The 15,554-nt window shown below is 44.5% G+C and overlaps 1 protein-coding gene across 3 annotated transcripts in view; it reads left to right on the plus strand.

Moving 5' to 3' along the window:
- The first annotated feature begins 1,970 nt into the window (after positions 1-1,970).
- ABCC3 (ATP binding cassette subfamily C member 3) overlaps positions 1,971-15,554 on the plus strand; it is a 48,941-nt gene continuing 35,357 nt past the window's right edge. For all 3 annotated transcript variants that reach the window (XR_012634740.1, XM_074921790.1, XM_074921791.1), the window contains exon 1: positions 1,971-2,069. Coding sequence is in view for 2 of the 3 variants with exons in the window: in XM_074921790.1 (XP_074777891.1) it covers positions 2,040-2,069 (30 nt within the window). In the remaining variant the exon portion in view is untranslated. The remainder of the gene's footprint in view (positions 2,070-15,554) is intronic.

The raw sequence follows: 15,554 nt of genomic DNA on the forward strand, positions 1-15,554 counted from the left end.
CATGGACTGCTACTGAGAGCAGAAACTGCCTGCCATGAATTAGGAACATGAAGCAAGAAGCAGAATCATTTAGGGCCCCCTAGTTCAGAGTCCTGTGAGACTCAGGGCAATACCCTAATACAGGACCTTCCTCCATGGATATGGTGGAACAATTCCACTGAAGTCAATAATTTAATCAGAGATTAATTCACACTGCACATGTCAATGGAACTGTGCAGTACACTGATAAAATAAACCTCTCCCCTCCTGTACACACAGCCTATAGTAGCTGTGAGGTGCCTCTGTACCTCTTATAATGCCAGAGCTAGTCTTAATTTAGGGCATGTTCTCAAACTACACCAAGTTCTGCTCCTTGGTGCAAGAAACACAGAGATGCATGTTTGTGTGTCAAGAGGGATCAAATTCTTAGCTCTTCCTTTGGAGCAACTGCTCTCACAGGTTGTTTCACGAGAGGAGGTTTAAAGAGCCATAAAGGAGTAACTCCCAACTATTACTGACTTTTCTTAAAACTTTTATTGTGGTGCAATTCCACTGAACAAAGGTTCGATGCAAGACTTGCAAAGACAACTCACGATGTCCTTATAAGATCTCGCTCACCCAGTTGGCTAGGGCTCCTCTAGTATTTTTCTTAAGAGGATTGCAATGTGATTGTGCTGATTAGTCTGGATCAGTCTGAGATTTCAAATCTTGTAGGCAATCACCAGAGAACCTTATCTTGGGCAAGATCATATCTTCCCACGCTAATAAGAACTGCGTCCCTTTAGTAGGATTATAGCAAATGTCTAAAGCAAATTCTCAGCATTGTTCGTGGGAAGAATGTGGCTTCCTCTGATAGTACTCTGAGCAGTATATGCCTAGCATCTTCAGTGGTCTTCATAAAAGATTTCTTTAGGGATGAAATATTTTGGGACACAGGAATACTGTGCTTCTCAACTCTCTTTTCCATTCTGGTGAGCATTTTTGACAATACCCTTCTGCCTGATCATTCCTCACTTTGCTGCGAGGAAGGAAACTCAAACTCTTAAAATATTACAGTAGATTTGTGGCAGCAGGGTGCGTTGCATGAGATGATGTTATTGAACCAGATGCTACAGCAGGTGCTGGAAGGTCAATAATATTGTAGAAGTCCTGCCTAAGAGGAAAGCAAACAGTGCTTCTGCATCACAGGGACATGAAATCCAGATTGCGTCCAAGGTGCTACACTACAATATCTATTAGTTACATATATACGTGAAATATATTGACTGAAAGCTTTTGAAAATAGATCCACGCCACTGGTTTAACCACATGTCTACAGACAGCAGAGGCAATCAGTATGAAGGAAGAGGCTGCAGATGAACAGATAACAAATGTGACGCTCATTTAAGTCCCACTGAGGCAACCACACTCCGCACCACTCTAAAGGGGAGACAACGAGCGCCCCTGAGATGTTATCGTTAGCCTGAGTGGTCTGGATGGGTGGACACGGCCAGCCCCAAACCCAGAGGATGCCCCAGCTCCGAGCAGCCACCCCAAGTGACCGTCCCTCAGCCCGCTCTTCGCTTCCCATGTGGGGACCACCACCGTCCCCCTCCAAGCGCAGGGTGGTCCCAGCAGGTCACACCGGCCTGGGGAAATGTTTTCCCGGGGGCTTGGTCCTTCCACAGGGAGGTCACCCTTGGAAAGCAAGAAGCCGCATCTCAACATCCGTGCCTGGGCTTCAGGGGCCGGGACTGCCGTGGCGCCTCTCAGTTCTCTCCGGGAACCGGCCGGGGGTGCTCGGCCGCTGAGGCGCTGCCGCAGCGGGGCCGGGGGCGGCTCTTGCCCTGCCCGGGCTGCCCCGCCGCTGCGGGGGCCTTGGGCCTTCTGGCGGGCGCCCCCCGGCCCGAGGCGCGAGGGCAGCGGGGCGGCGGCGCTGCCGCCAGCGGGGAGGGCGGGACGGGGCGCGCCGGGCCCGCTGCTCCCCGCCCCGGGCCCGCCCAGGAGGGAAGGAGCCGGCTTCTCTCCCGCTCTGGTGCCCGGCGTGGGCCTGGAGGAGGCTCAGCGCCCCTGCCGCGGCCATGGAGGCTTTCTGCGGGTCCCGCTTCTGGGTAAGCAGCGCGGCCGCCTCTCTGCCCCCCTTCCCGCCCCGCGCTGAGGAGAGAGTTGTCTGGGGAGGGTGGGGCGGAGGGGTCGGCGGGGAGCGGGGACCGGGCCCCTCAGAGCCGGCTGCGGGGCTTGTCCCGGGGCGGAGGGGAAGCGCCGAGCCCCGCTCTGCCGCCGCCGCCGGGAGTTTCCCCGCCAAAGGGGCCGTGTGCTGGGCGCGCCGGGGCCGGGGGGCCGAGGCGGGCAGGGACAGGTGTGTCCTGCGGCTTCCGAGGGGCTGAGCTGCGCCTTTCCCTTAGCTGGGAACCCGTCCCGGGAGCCGGCCGGTGCGGTGACTCCTCCCGCACCCGGCTGAGGAGCAGGACCGGCAGCGGAGCCGGTGGCACCTTTCCTGGGCACCTCCAGACTAGAGCCAAGACCCCCCGAGGCCCCAGGGGACCCCGCAAGCCCCCGAGCCGTGCCACAGCTCCCGCCTTGCCGCTCCCCTAGCAGCTGTCGTCCACCTCAGGGCCTCGTACCTGTTGCCCTCTTCTGAGGGGTCCTGTTGCAGCGTTGCTGCTGCTCTTCAGTCACTCCGATGCTCGCTGTTCAGCGCTTTGTTACCGCTAAAGAGCGCTGGGTTCGTCGCAGCCAAGGGTGGTCACAAGCCTCGGAGGGTTGCAGTGACTTAGGTCAGTATTTGGAGCCTTTGGCTGATGGCAGGCCAGCACTGTGTTTGTAAGCAGAAAAGTTCGGGAATTGCTGCCGTGGTCTGCTCGGGAGTGTGTAAATGCGACCTGTTACACGGCCTCGGGCAGCGTTTCCCCGAGGCGCAGCGTGCTGCTCTGTGCTGGGTGGGCAGCAGGCGCCTTAGAGCATCTGAAGCCGTGGGGAGTTGAGCATGCATGGCGAACCTGAAACTGCCCTCCAATAAATCACAACTTTTGCATGTGCTTTTCTCTTTTATATTGATTTAGCTCAAGGGGGATTTTTTCAAAGATGAGCAGGAATTAAAGGGAATGTCCGAAGACGAATCACTGCTAGGAAGCTCAACACAGGCAGTTGTCTATGAGGATGTAATGCTGAACTCCAGATAACTAATTATCTGTCTGAATCTATCTCAACATTGCTTTTTAAAAGAGGACTTAGGCTTCTAAACCCCTTGGTTACATTTCTTTGTTCAGTCTCAGTTTTCATCTGCAAGCACTCTGCGCTCTCTGCTACAACACTTGGCAGATAAGCTTGCTCAAACAAGTATTTTCATCTCTTATTTCTACTATAAACACTTATAGAACAGGAACAAGCACAAACAGATCAACACTGCTCACTAGTTTATTGACTGCCTCGAGAAGCATGTCTTAGGTTCTCAAGGAAGGCTTTTAGTGCTACTACTCTTCGTGGCCACAGCTTTTGGTAATAGTTTATTGATACTTTAATGGACAGTGCTCTGGCAGTTTTGCTGGTTTTAAGTGTGAAGTAACTGTTTCATTCTGTACTTTATGCAGTACTGTTACACTCAAGCACTGTACCCTTTGTGGTGTTGTGTCTGGTGTATGCTATGCTCAGGTGGTGTATCCTGGTTTTAATATTGCCAAGGCTTTTCAAAACTAAATTTTACAGGAAGCCGTATAAAGGTAATCCAGGGAAGATATTTTAATTAATAAACATTTATTTACAGCATAAATTATGAAGAGATATAAAGGTGTTTCAAAAAGCATAAATAGTAATTTAAAAATATACCTTCAGCCTTGCTCGAAATAATAGTTCAAATGTGATTAACACCAGTTGATGTGAAACATGGTAGTTTGGATTTGCATTTTCTGACCAAATCTGTGAAGGAAGCTGCCAGGCTAGTGTTAGAAGGCTCTCCAGAATCATCTTCTTTTGTGTAATTATCACATACTTATACCTCAACACAAAATATTACTAAAGAATAAAAAGGAGAGTGATTGAAAGGAGACAAGCAGTGTTCATTAAACAAATGGGCAAACTACTCAATAAATAGAGACCTGTTCTGTTTCTTTGGAATGATCCAGAGTTGTTTAGAGTCAGAACAATCTTCCATCTGTTTAACTGTTTTAAAAAATGGTACTCAATAACTGTAAAAGGGAGCATGTGACCCAGTGACCAGCAGATTGAACTCTGTGACCAGGAGTCTTACACCCTACTTTTGGTAGTTGGTGGTATTTTCTCTGTTAACAGGAGTGTGTAAAGTGAACTGATTTTGTGAGAGATTTTAAGCGATGACCATATAGTTGACTGTCACCTTGAACTGATTTGCTGTGCAAATATGCTGTTCCCTAAGAAAATGTAGGTAGAGGCTTCTTTTTGAAATATATCCACAAAAGTTGGTGTTTCTTGTGCTGCTGTGCACCTGAAGAAGGGAGAACAAGGTGAAAGGCAGTTACTGACCTGTGCACGCAAACTAATGGTGTTCAGCTATGCAGTTCAGATCCAGAACTTGATAAAATGTTAACCAATATTAATGTTTGCTTTTTCATAGCTGATAAACTTCGACTCTTTCCCCATTTTTTGTCAAAGAAAATCTATATGGAAGCTGAATGACATTAGTGTCAGTTTTAAAATCATTTAGAGCAAAAGGAAACATGCTGTTCCAATTTAAACAATTCTTTGTTTTGGAGTTTAAACCAACTACAATACTTTTCTGTTAAAAGGAAGTCAGAATCAAAACAAAACAGTTCAGAATTAGCTCATGACAATGTTTACATTGAAATATATCAACTTTAACAGATGATTGATTTATCTTGGATTTTTTTTAATCAAAACTGTTAAGGTTTCAAGTCCTCACCCTGATGCAAGGTGGGGAATTTTACTGGAAACGTCAACGGGTTGGGTTTTTTTGTATTTGTGAAGAGGCAAAATAATTTCCTGTTCAACCCATTTTAGAAATAAGAAATTAAAGGGAACGCTGTGGGTCACATTAGAAACCTGTAAAAGCTTTTGGCTTTCAGCTACTGCTTTACCTGTTGCACATGCAATCAGTAAGTCGCTATTACAGCTATAGGGTGTTTTATACATAAAGAGGAACAACTGGAACATTATTTTTTCAAAATGCTGTATGAGCAGTCTCTTCATCTGAACACTTAAAAAACATCCTGTCTACTGCATTTGAGAATTCAGAGCTAGTTGTTCGTAGCAGTGTTCCCATGCTGAATGCCTTTCGGGAGGAGATGAATGCCATAGCGCCTACCCACACAGGGCAGATCTTAGGTATGTTATTTACTATTGCCCATAATTATCTCTTATTTATTGTGTCACATAGCTACTATGTGATAGTAGGTGTGCCAATTAATGTGACCCACTATCTCTGTACTTGAGAAGTAGATACTGGCAAATTATCACTTACTTGTTGCTTCCTCCACTGGAGTAAAACATGAGCAGTTCGTCTGAGAGAAAGTGATCTCCTAGGGAGAGTTTGCTGCAAAAGTGTTTTGACCTAGTGACTAAACATGAGCTTAGAAAAACAAATTCTGTTCCAGAGTAAAGATGTGTTGTGTTTCTGTGGCTCAGACCCTCTGAGTATAAGTGGCACTATGGCTGCTGTGAGGATAAAACATGAAGTGCTCTGCAGTACTTTGCTGTTGGGACGATGGGTCATGTAAACATCTTAGCCTATAGACAGACTAAGTGCTTAGGCTTACGAAGCAGCTTGTGTTTTTGGTGGGGTTTTCTTTAACAGCATAAATAGGAAATGGGAGGACAAGTGATAGAGCACTTCATAGGGGAAACGACAACTTCTAGTCGGTTATGGATGAGATCCAGGCTTACTCCTTTTGATCCTGCTTAGCTGACAGAGCTCAGTTTCGTTGTCTACCCTGTGCCTTGGTGTTGTCTTTTTTTTTTTCCTATCCCACGTGGAGTGTTGGCTCCTTCTTCATCCAGAGACTCTTGAGTAATTCAGCAGGAAGTTGCAGCAATTCTCAGAAGTAAATACCTCAGTCTTGTCTTTGAAACAGTCTCATGCAAGCACCCCTTTAACCTTTAGGTTTGTGAATATTCCTTCACCTTGAGTCATTCTGTGAAATTTTAGTAGATTCGGACTAAAAGTCATGCTGTTCTCTGGAAATGCAGCTTCCTGCTCTGTTAGCTCAAAGCGCCACTAGTGTCCCCTCTGCATAATTTCCCTTTTTGCTTCATCATGTATCATGCTTAAATAGTTTGTAGTTCAAGATGACTTAGGATAGCTGTAATAAGGAATTCTTTCAAGGAAGATGACAAAGCTGTGGAAGTTTATTTTTAAAATACCGCAACTTACGTGATTTCGCATTAAATTAATAATAAAACATCGATTTTCAATTATTCCATTGTGTTTTCAACTAAACTAGTTCCAGCAGAGGAAGAGTGAAGTGAAAGGTGGTAGCGGGTCATTGCAAAGGAGGGATTCTGCAGTAGAATGCTATGGTCCGGACTGGCTGGTCTTTGTATTTCAGCTTCCCCTTCTGTCACACTGTGATAAACACAGAAAGTTCAGTGTTTATATATATTTAAACATAATACAGATCTCCACATAATCTTTGTTAACTGCATCCAACTTCAGATAATTGAGTTCCACTTCTATAAATCTCTTCACAAACAATTGTGTCTGGTATCTGTGGTCTTTCTCATGTTAGGTAGGAGATCAAAAGAGGTAACTTTGGTCTTTTCAGACATCAGATCTATCAAGTTATGCTTGCTCAAAGGGTAGTTGTGTTGGTAACATCCTGAACTTAAAAGCAATTAAGTACTCAAGCTCAAATCCTCCAACATATTAAGATTCTTGCGTTGAGTTGAATGAAAGATATTGCTAAAGGATCTGGGCCTCAGATTCTTAATGTCAAAAGCAGCATAACTATTTGTCATTAGATGTGGAGTATTATCTAGGACCTATTATCATTCATCTGTGTGTAAACACTATAATAGACTTTATTTGAATTTGTTTGGGAAAGACAGTCTGGATTTGAGAGCTGTGAGCAAAGCTTAATACCAGTGAAAGCTGCTGATATTAAGGATTTATGGAGTCCTTCAGTAACAATGTCAACTATTGAAGCTCGTGAAAATGACATTCATTTCGGTAGAATATGTGATGGTTTTTTCAAGAAAAGCAGTCATTGCCATTTCCTTCAAACCAGCACACTGATGGGTAAAACGAACAGTACAGTCCTCAGTGGCAGAAGAATGGGGACAGCTGATAAAATTGTCACCATCAACATCTGACCAGTATGGTTGAGTCCCTTCTGGAATTCCCAGTTGCAATTCTGGAACTGCAGGAAAAAGGATTTTTAGAAAAAAAAAAAAACCACGCCCAAGGGGAGAAGAATCTTTTTTTGCTGAGGTACACTGTGGCTTTGTGGGAGATGCTTCACAAAGATCTGAACACAAAAGCCTGCTTTTCCCTCCCTTCCGTTTGTTTCCTGGGGGTGGGACACTAAAACTTGAGGAATACTATAAAGTTTGCTTCCTGAAAAGAAATAATATCTGAAACAAAAATCTAAGTCACATGAAGAGCTACTTAAAATGGCACTTAAATAAATTGCTGCAGTTAAGAATATAAAGCATTTTGAGATGGGCCTAACCTACCTGATAGGCAAATTGCTATGCCACTGGAGATATAATCCTTTCCTTTCTACATGTGTTAATTTGTAATGTATTAGAATGAAGAGACTGTTTAAAATTTAATTTTAATTTTAAAAAAATTCCTTTGAGAAACCTATTAAATGAGATCTTTGATTTTTTCCAGTAAGCTAATGTTCCATTTGTCTCCTCATACTGCTGTGACTATGATGGGCCGTTATCCAGTGGCACGTTATTTGGCTGAGCTGGAGAGCACAGCAGCAAGCAGCCAGAGATCTTCCCAGGAATGCGTTCAGGCTTTCATATAACCAGCAGCCTTGATTCTGTGCTGGGCCTGTGTGAGCTGGGACCTTGTCCCTGTGCTAATCTCATGGCAGTGTGAGAGGTGAAGTCAATGTAATAAAACTTAGATCATTTACAGTAATGTCACGTGCTGGTGTCATAAAGCTTTGAACTAGAGCAGAATAAGAAATGAAGGAGGGAGAAAAGAAAATATATTTCACGGGAGTTATTTCAAATATCAAAGTCATTTAGTTTCAGAAGTAATAATATCTTTTTTCTTTCCAAAACTTCCTGAGAATACAGAAACACATTTGACACTTGTCCAGTGGTCTTACGGCAGTTCTTGAGGGATGACGCTGCTCTTTTCATAGCAGTACTGGCTGGGTAGATTGAGTTGCAGGGTGTTTGTACAGATCATAGTTAAACATGATTCTTCTAGAAATAGGGGGGTTCTCGGTGTCAAAAATCAAGTTTTAAGCTTTATGTTTACATTGTTTAGCTGGTATTGGAGAGAAGCTGTGTGTGCAATTGGTTTGGGGTAAAACAATGTACCAGGACAGTTCTGCCTTTGCTCTGATTTCTGTGATTAACATATTCCTTTTCTATAGTCACCTGATCCCATCTTTTCTTTATCTCTGAATTTTTTGGCTTAATAACACTGAAGGCCAATCTTCTCTTTAAGAAGGGAAGAGAGAATAGCTGAGGCTGGGGGAGGTGTAGGAGCAGGCATTTCCCGAAGATGCTACCTGTAGTGATGCTTTGCTAGCTCTTTATCTCTCTGAAACTACTGCTGTGGTTTAGGGCCAGACTGTGGATTTCACTCTTTTTCAGAATAAAAATGTCTGCAATAAGTAGGTCTGTGGACTGAGAGATGAGTATGATTTGTGCAAATTAAGTCTGAGAGTATAGCTAGAGTGTAACGCTTCTCTGTGTTAGGTGAGCTTAGGTCAGTTCTGTGAGTGATAAACCAGACTTAATCTTGGCATTAAAGCTCATTAGTACCCAGAGTCTGTCCTTGCCCTCTAGCCTGCTGCTGCATTTGACTTTTTGGTGCTCCCCTAATGAGTGTCCCTGCGGCTGAAGAGCGTGACCAACCTTGGGCACTTGAGATGGCATGTCACTTTGTATCCTGCCCCACCAAACTCCCACGCTACTGTCATGTTAAAGACAGCCTTGACCAGACACTAAAATCTCGTTATTGCTGCAGTCAATTTGCCAGTTCCAGCTCCCACTAGACAGGCAGAGTGTCAGAGCAGCACTGATGACATTTTTTTGGTGACAATCCCTTTTATTATTGTGCATCAGCCCAACTGGATGGGCCAGCTTAAAATGGGGGAGTCAGGGCAGGAAGGGAAGAAAATTAAACAGGAACCATCTTACTTGCAGCTCTTTCAGCGGTTCCTACCTCTTCTTAATTGAGATAAATTTATTATGATCCTTGGATTTACCCTGTTCCTTTCAACTGAAAGGAGATGAGATGGCTCAAGTTAAGGATATTCCTGCACACACGTCATCACACTGGGCTGAAAGAGGGTAACCCACTCCTGTGTTTGTATTTGCACAAGGCCATAGGAAAGGCCTTTGATGATGCAGTTAACAGAAGGTTTTCTCTACAGCAGTATATAGCTGTGATCAGTTTTAAGATAGTTGGGGACTTTCTTCTCCTGAAGGAATGAGCCTGTTTCCTTTTCCTCTCAATCCTGCATTTGATTCATGAGCATTTGTACCTCTGTGGTTGCAGTATGCCTTCCCCTCCGCAGGTCAATAAATGTCCCTCTGACTAAGCCAGAAGACTGACTGCTACAAAAAGAGTTGAAGTAGATTAATTTTACTTCAGGTGTATGTTGTCTTAGATGCAGGTATTTCCTGTGGTCAGCTTGTACTTTACACTCTCTCTTAAACTACAGATATTTTTCTGAAAGCCCCGTTTCCCGGGATCACATGACTCTAACAGAATATGAGCCTGCTTTTTTTTCATCATGGCTCTTTTTGAACATCTGGAGAACAAGGAGAAACTTACTGTTTTGTGTAACACCTGTCACTAGGCCTCTACCCTGATTTTTTGGATGTCTAGTCCACAGTTCTCAAGTGCATTGCATGGTTGGTATCATTTGTACCATGGAACTTCAGCTCAAGCAAAAACCTGTGACTAGTTACTCCACAACCATAAACTAGCTTGTATAGGCTATGAACTTGTGCCAGGTCTAGTTGATCCATTATTGTGGTTTGAGCTCTGAGGGAAACTGAGCACAAGGCAGCAGCTCAATCCCCTCTTCACCCCAGCACTGAGAAGGAGAAAATACAGCAAAATGCTGAGAAATCGAGACAAGGACAGAGGGATGACTCATCCATTATGGTCACAGGCAAAAGACAGACTCATTAGGGGAAGAAAAACCCATAAATTTAATACAGACACTAATAACAGTAACACATAACAGACAGAGTAGGACTGTGAGAAGCATTACCACATCCTGAAAACACCTTCCCCCACCCCTCCCTTCTTCCTGGGCTCAGTTTTGCTCCCAATATCCTACCTCCTCCCCGTCCAGTGGCAGGGGGCAGGGAATGGGGGGTACAGTCACTCCTGCCGCTTCTTCCACCTCGGGGTGGGGGGAGGAACGACCTCTGGCATTCTTCCCCTGGTCCAGCATGGTCCTTCTCTCACAAGAGACAGTTCTCCACAAACTCTCTCTGACATGAGTCACTCCCACGAGCATGTGGATCATCTGCGTGTGTTGCAATCCTCCCAGCACCGAATTTCAACAGCAGGGCCTTCTTCCTGCAGGGTCCCGGCCTCCTTCGGGCACAGTCACCTGCTCTGGCATGGGGCCCCCCACAGGCAGCAAATCGGCATCTGCTCCACCTTAGACCCCCATGAGTGGCAGGGGGAGCCCTGCCATCTCCCCGTGAGCCGCTGGAAGGCTCTGCACTGGCACACTTCCCCCTGCTTCTCTGTTCTTCCACTGACCTTGGCCTTTGCACAGGAGCTGGGGCAGCTTGGAGAAGCTTCTCAGAGGGGCCACCACTGTAGCGCTCTTCCCCACTATCAAAAACCCCCACCACTCCTTCAAACCCAGGACATCCACTCAAGTAAGGCATTAAAGATCCTTTTACTGCTGGAAAAAAAAGTTTACCATCTTGCATGGTATCCTTCACTAATGTAGATAACTGCTGCAGTGTGCTTTGTAAACAGAAAAACACTATTTCTGGTTATTAACTGTGTGGTTCATGCAGTACTATAAATGCTTACATCCTCTCAACCCCACCGTTTTTCCAAGCAGTATTGCTGTGGTGTTGCAGTGGAGAATGGTATTACCTCTTGCCCTCAAGGTGGAGGGGGGGAAGGTTGTTCATGTAATCGTTTGAAGGAGTTGAGTTGTGCAGCAGTCACTGTGGATTAATGAACCATGTTACTCCCTCTGTGTGTAAGGGTGAAATTGTTCCTTTGGAAACATAAATGGGTGATCGTGCACTGAAAAGGCCATTTGACACTGGCAGCCTTCTGAAGCAGAGTGCTTGTTTGCATTTGTGCTCTAAAATGATTATGAGAGTTTGCTTCAAGAATTTTACCAACAGGGACCAAGCAGAGGAGATGGACAACAGCTAAAAGTGGGAGGAGAGACATGGAGAGGCTGAGGTGAAGCCTGTGCTCTACCTAAGACTGAGTCCTGATAGTTTTTGGTGTTGTGATTCAGAACCACTGCAGAGCTATCCTCAGTACTGGGAGGAGGCAGTGTGGTAAAGCCAAGAGCAAAACATACTTTTTTTTTCTTTTTTCTCTTCTTTTTTTTTTTTTTTTTCTTTTTTTTTTTTTTTTTTTTGCCAGGCTGTGCAAATGAAACTCACTGGCAGGGTATTTACCAGATCTAGGGGCAACAGAAGGGCAGGAAGATTCTCCTCTGCAAGTTCTCACTAACAATTGCTTCTACAAGAGATACCGTTTCCATGTTTATTTATTGCAGGGAAGCATTGTTACTTTCAGTTATTCACTTCCCTATCTTTTACTCTTCATGTGTACCTTCCCAGTCAGCTTTCCAATTTGATTTTTAATCTTAAATAATGTGCCAACTAGTGATAACTGACAGAGAATAAGCGATATGGCATGTATTGACCTTGGGTAGCGTGTGAATGACGTCAACGCAACAGCCTTCACCTTCCCATCAGATAAAGAATGAATATGTGTTTCTTGTGTTTTTTCCAATTCTGTCTATGCTAGAGAAACTTAAGAGAGAAACATACATTAATTTATCCATTCAGTTGAGATAACTGTTTGAGACCACAAAAGAGATTGTTAGTCTTCTAGGGTTTGGAAGCTTTCTGTTGCCGGCTGTTTGAGGAGCCTTACTGCAGCATCAGCTGTATTCCAGGTAAAGCCAGTGTGAGGCACTTTTATTTTAAACTCCTGTAGTGGAGTAGGAGTTGGTTTAGACTTAAACCCAAGACCAGAACCCCAACTGGTCTTTCTCAGCAGGCTCTGTTATCATCCTTGGAGTTTGGGAAAGGGATAGTCAGGAATTTCCCTGTTCCTGTTTTTCAGCCTAGCTCTAGGCTTTCTGTTTGTTCCCCCTTTTCTTTGAAAGCTGTAAGGGCTGATATGCAAGAAACCCAAGATATGTTGTGTTGAACTTTTCTTTCCTTTAAAGACATCATCAGTTTTAAGGATTGCCTTTTCAATAGCAGTGTTCTTTTCCAGAGGCGAAAGTGTAATAGAAGTACTAAGTATTACAGCAGATTTAATGTTGCTCAGTTTCCCCTGTGGAATACCCTCCCTTAAATAAAGATCATGTATTTAAAGCTGCTCATCTAGATGTAAATCCTGCTGCACAGATGAACCTTAATACGAAGGTCATATTATCCAAAGACTGTGACTGGAATGATGGGTATGATTGGAAGCTGCTGCAAGGGGCAATGTCAATGATATTCTTAACCGAAAGCCCCGCTAATTTGTAAGTTTTAGACTCCAGGGGACCCCTTGTCTGCTGTGAAGCTGTAACAAGCATCCCTAATCTCTTTTCCCATGGATGTTGGCATTGCATTTAAGTACTATTACAGGATTAAGTAAATTGTGTGCCCAGGGAGTTCGATACAGTGGGCTGGTATTTCTGCAGTGCTGTATCTCACCAGCAGAGCCTCCAACCTGATCCATGATACTGCATCCAAGGAAATGCTGCTGCTTGCAGACAGTTGCCACAGATCTCCTGACAGTCTGGAAGGGCCATGGAGCACAGTGGGAGTCTGGATTAGGTCACAGGTTACTGCCCTTAAGACTGGCTCATCGGGAAGAGAGGTGACAGCGATGTTAGCTGTGATGAACACGCAGGCTGTTATTTCCCTGCAATGAGTTTCTTAGTGAAAGTGCTGTTTCCCAACATGTGCCATTGAGTATTTCACCTTGTGAGACGCTTGCTGATGGGTCACTCCGGCTCTGGGTCACCCCGGCTCTGGGTCACCAAGCTGCCTGCAGAGTGTTTTCTGTGGGCTTTCACTGAAGGGGACCCTGAGGCAGAGCTGTGATACACAGGGGAAGGTGAGGCTCTCAGGACAGCACAGAGCCATGAGCCAAGGAACATGTGTGCTATCCAACGTCTGCGTGTTAGACCTCTTCCAGTAGCAAGTCCAAAGAAAACCCTCAAACCCAGACAGCCCAAGGTGGGTAGTTTCATCCTCAATCAGAATGGGACTCAAGAAGTTTTTAAACCTGCTCTGCTTCCCAGGATGGGGTTCAGAATACAGAAAGGCAAAGCCAGATTAAAGCAGGAGCCTTAAAGATAGGAGTCAAAGAGCTGGTGTGTCCCTCCAGCCGTTGCTGCTTGTGTTTGTTCTCAAGGGTGTAGTTCCATAAGTTTATTGCTGAATTGAAGGGTATTTAGCAATATTTAACAGTGTTGGCTTGGTCACGATAGATTGTACTGAGACTTCATGTCATATTCTGACTCAAAATGAGCTGTTTAGGGTTGGAGTGGGTATTGGAATATATGCTGTCAGTGTGGTGATTTATAAAGCCATAAAGTGGAACTGCCAGCTCTGTGAAAACAGATCTGGCTTGGTAAGAAACACAACTTTCAGATTCCCAGATTTAAAAGTAATAATAATAATAATTCATAGCAGAGTCCTGCTGCATGGCATAGTAGCATTAGTCCACTGTGGTCCAGTCTTAAGGAGAGCAAGTAATTTGCATGGAATTACATTACTTAAATGTTTTAGGTAGTCTGTCTTCTACTAGGAACACCTCTCATTGTATTCAAGGATGGAGAGAGTCTTAGCTCAGAAAACACCGATTTGTTGAAGGGGAAGCTTTTTACAAAAACAGATCTGTTCCAGGAAGGCTTGTTTATCTGGTCCAGGATGGAATTGGACCTGGGAAAACATTACCAAGATAGCCAGTAGTCTGGTCTGTCACCTTGGACACAGGTTTCTCATTCAGCCCACATCCCTGTTTCCCATGTGCTGTGGAATTAGTAGGCTCCTATTGGTCATTGGATGGGTGATGCTTCTTGTACTTTCATAAATTTTGGCAAGGTTCCACTTTTATTCTTAGGGATAATTCAACCAAATCTCAAAACCTTACGTGCTTTTCTAGGACAGGATTTTTGTTTTCTGGCCAGCTGTATTTATATGTTCAGAAATGCAAGTACTTTTCCTTGTTTAAATAAGAGTTAATGAAAACCTTTAAATGGTTTGGCAGCCATACAGTCTGTGTCTTGGATACAATAGTCAGCTTGTGTTCAGTCCGAAGTTAATGGACATCTGGGGCAGTTTCTAGGTTGCTGTCAGACAGAAAGCCATTTCTGGACATTTTCGTCTTATAGGAAAGGTTTAAATTAAGAGTGCTCCCCCCCCATAGCTTTTCCCTTAAACAGAATCTTTGTTTTATTCTGTGCCCATTTATTGCTGCTATTCTTCCTCAGCTTTCCTTTTCCAGGATTCTTTCCAACAAGCAAAAGGAGCACAATTGCAAACATGCTCAAGACATTGCTAAACCACATGTAATTTAAAGAGGAAATTAGTATTTTGTTGAGTAAATGATAGTAGATAAGCTCCTGCTTTGGAACTAAAGAGCTCTTCAGCTCCAAACTGCTAGAGGGCACCTCCTGCCCCAGGCAGGGTAGCTTCTAGGGGAGTTTATCATGTTAGAGATGCTGAAATGTTTTGATGATGAGCCAAAAATGGGTCCTCTTTAAACGCTATTTCCCTTCCTGGTGCCAGAGACCTGTTCGCTGGAGGAAAGCAGGGAAATAGTTTGAATGTGAGGCTGGAGTTTGGTTTGGTTTGATCTTGTGTTTGAATTGCAGCATAATTGCCCCAGTGGCGTTAATTTGTGGCTGAAGTTTCCCCTAGGTCTGGACAAACCTGTTTAGGTAAATGGGATTGTTTTTATTCCCCTGGCCCACGCTGGGTACTTGTGTGCCTCCAAAAGAGCCATTTCTCGGCTGGAGAGGCACTAACTGTGGCATTAAAGGGTGCAGTTCAGACATGCAGTTGATGGGTTTGTGCCACCCTTCACCACGGCCAGAGGTTTCATTTATGCCAAAGCTGAAGTACTGAGTGACAAACTTGTCACAGTTCAGCCAAACCATCCTGCAACCTGCCAAGGCTATGTAGTTTCATTACACTTACAGGCTCTTTCATGTGTAGGTGGACTGATAGTGATACACGTT

The sequence above is a fragment of the Athene noctua genome, chromosome 18 (assembly GCF_965140245.1).
Source record: "Athene noctua chromosome 18, bAthNoc1.hap1.1, whole genome shotgun sequence".
NCBI classification, from domain to species: Eukaryota; Metazoa; Chordata; class Aves; order Strigiformes; family Strigidae; genus Athene; species Athene noctua.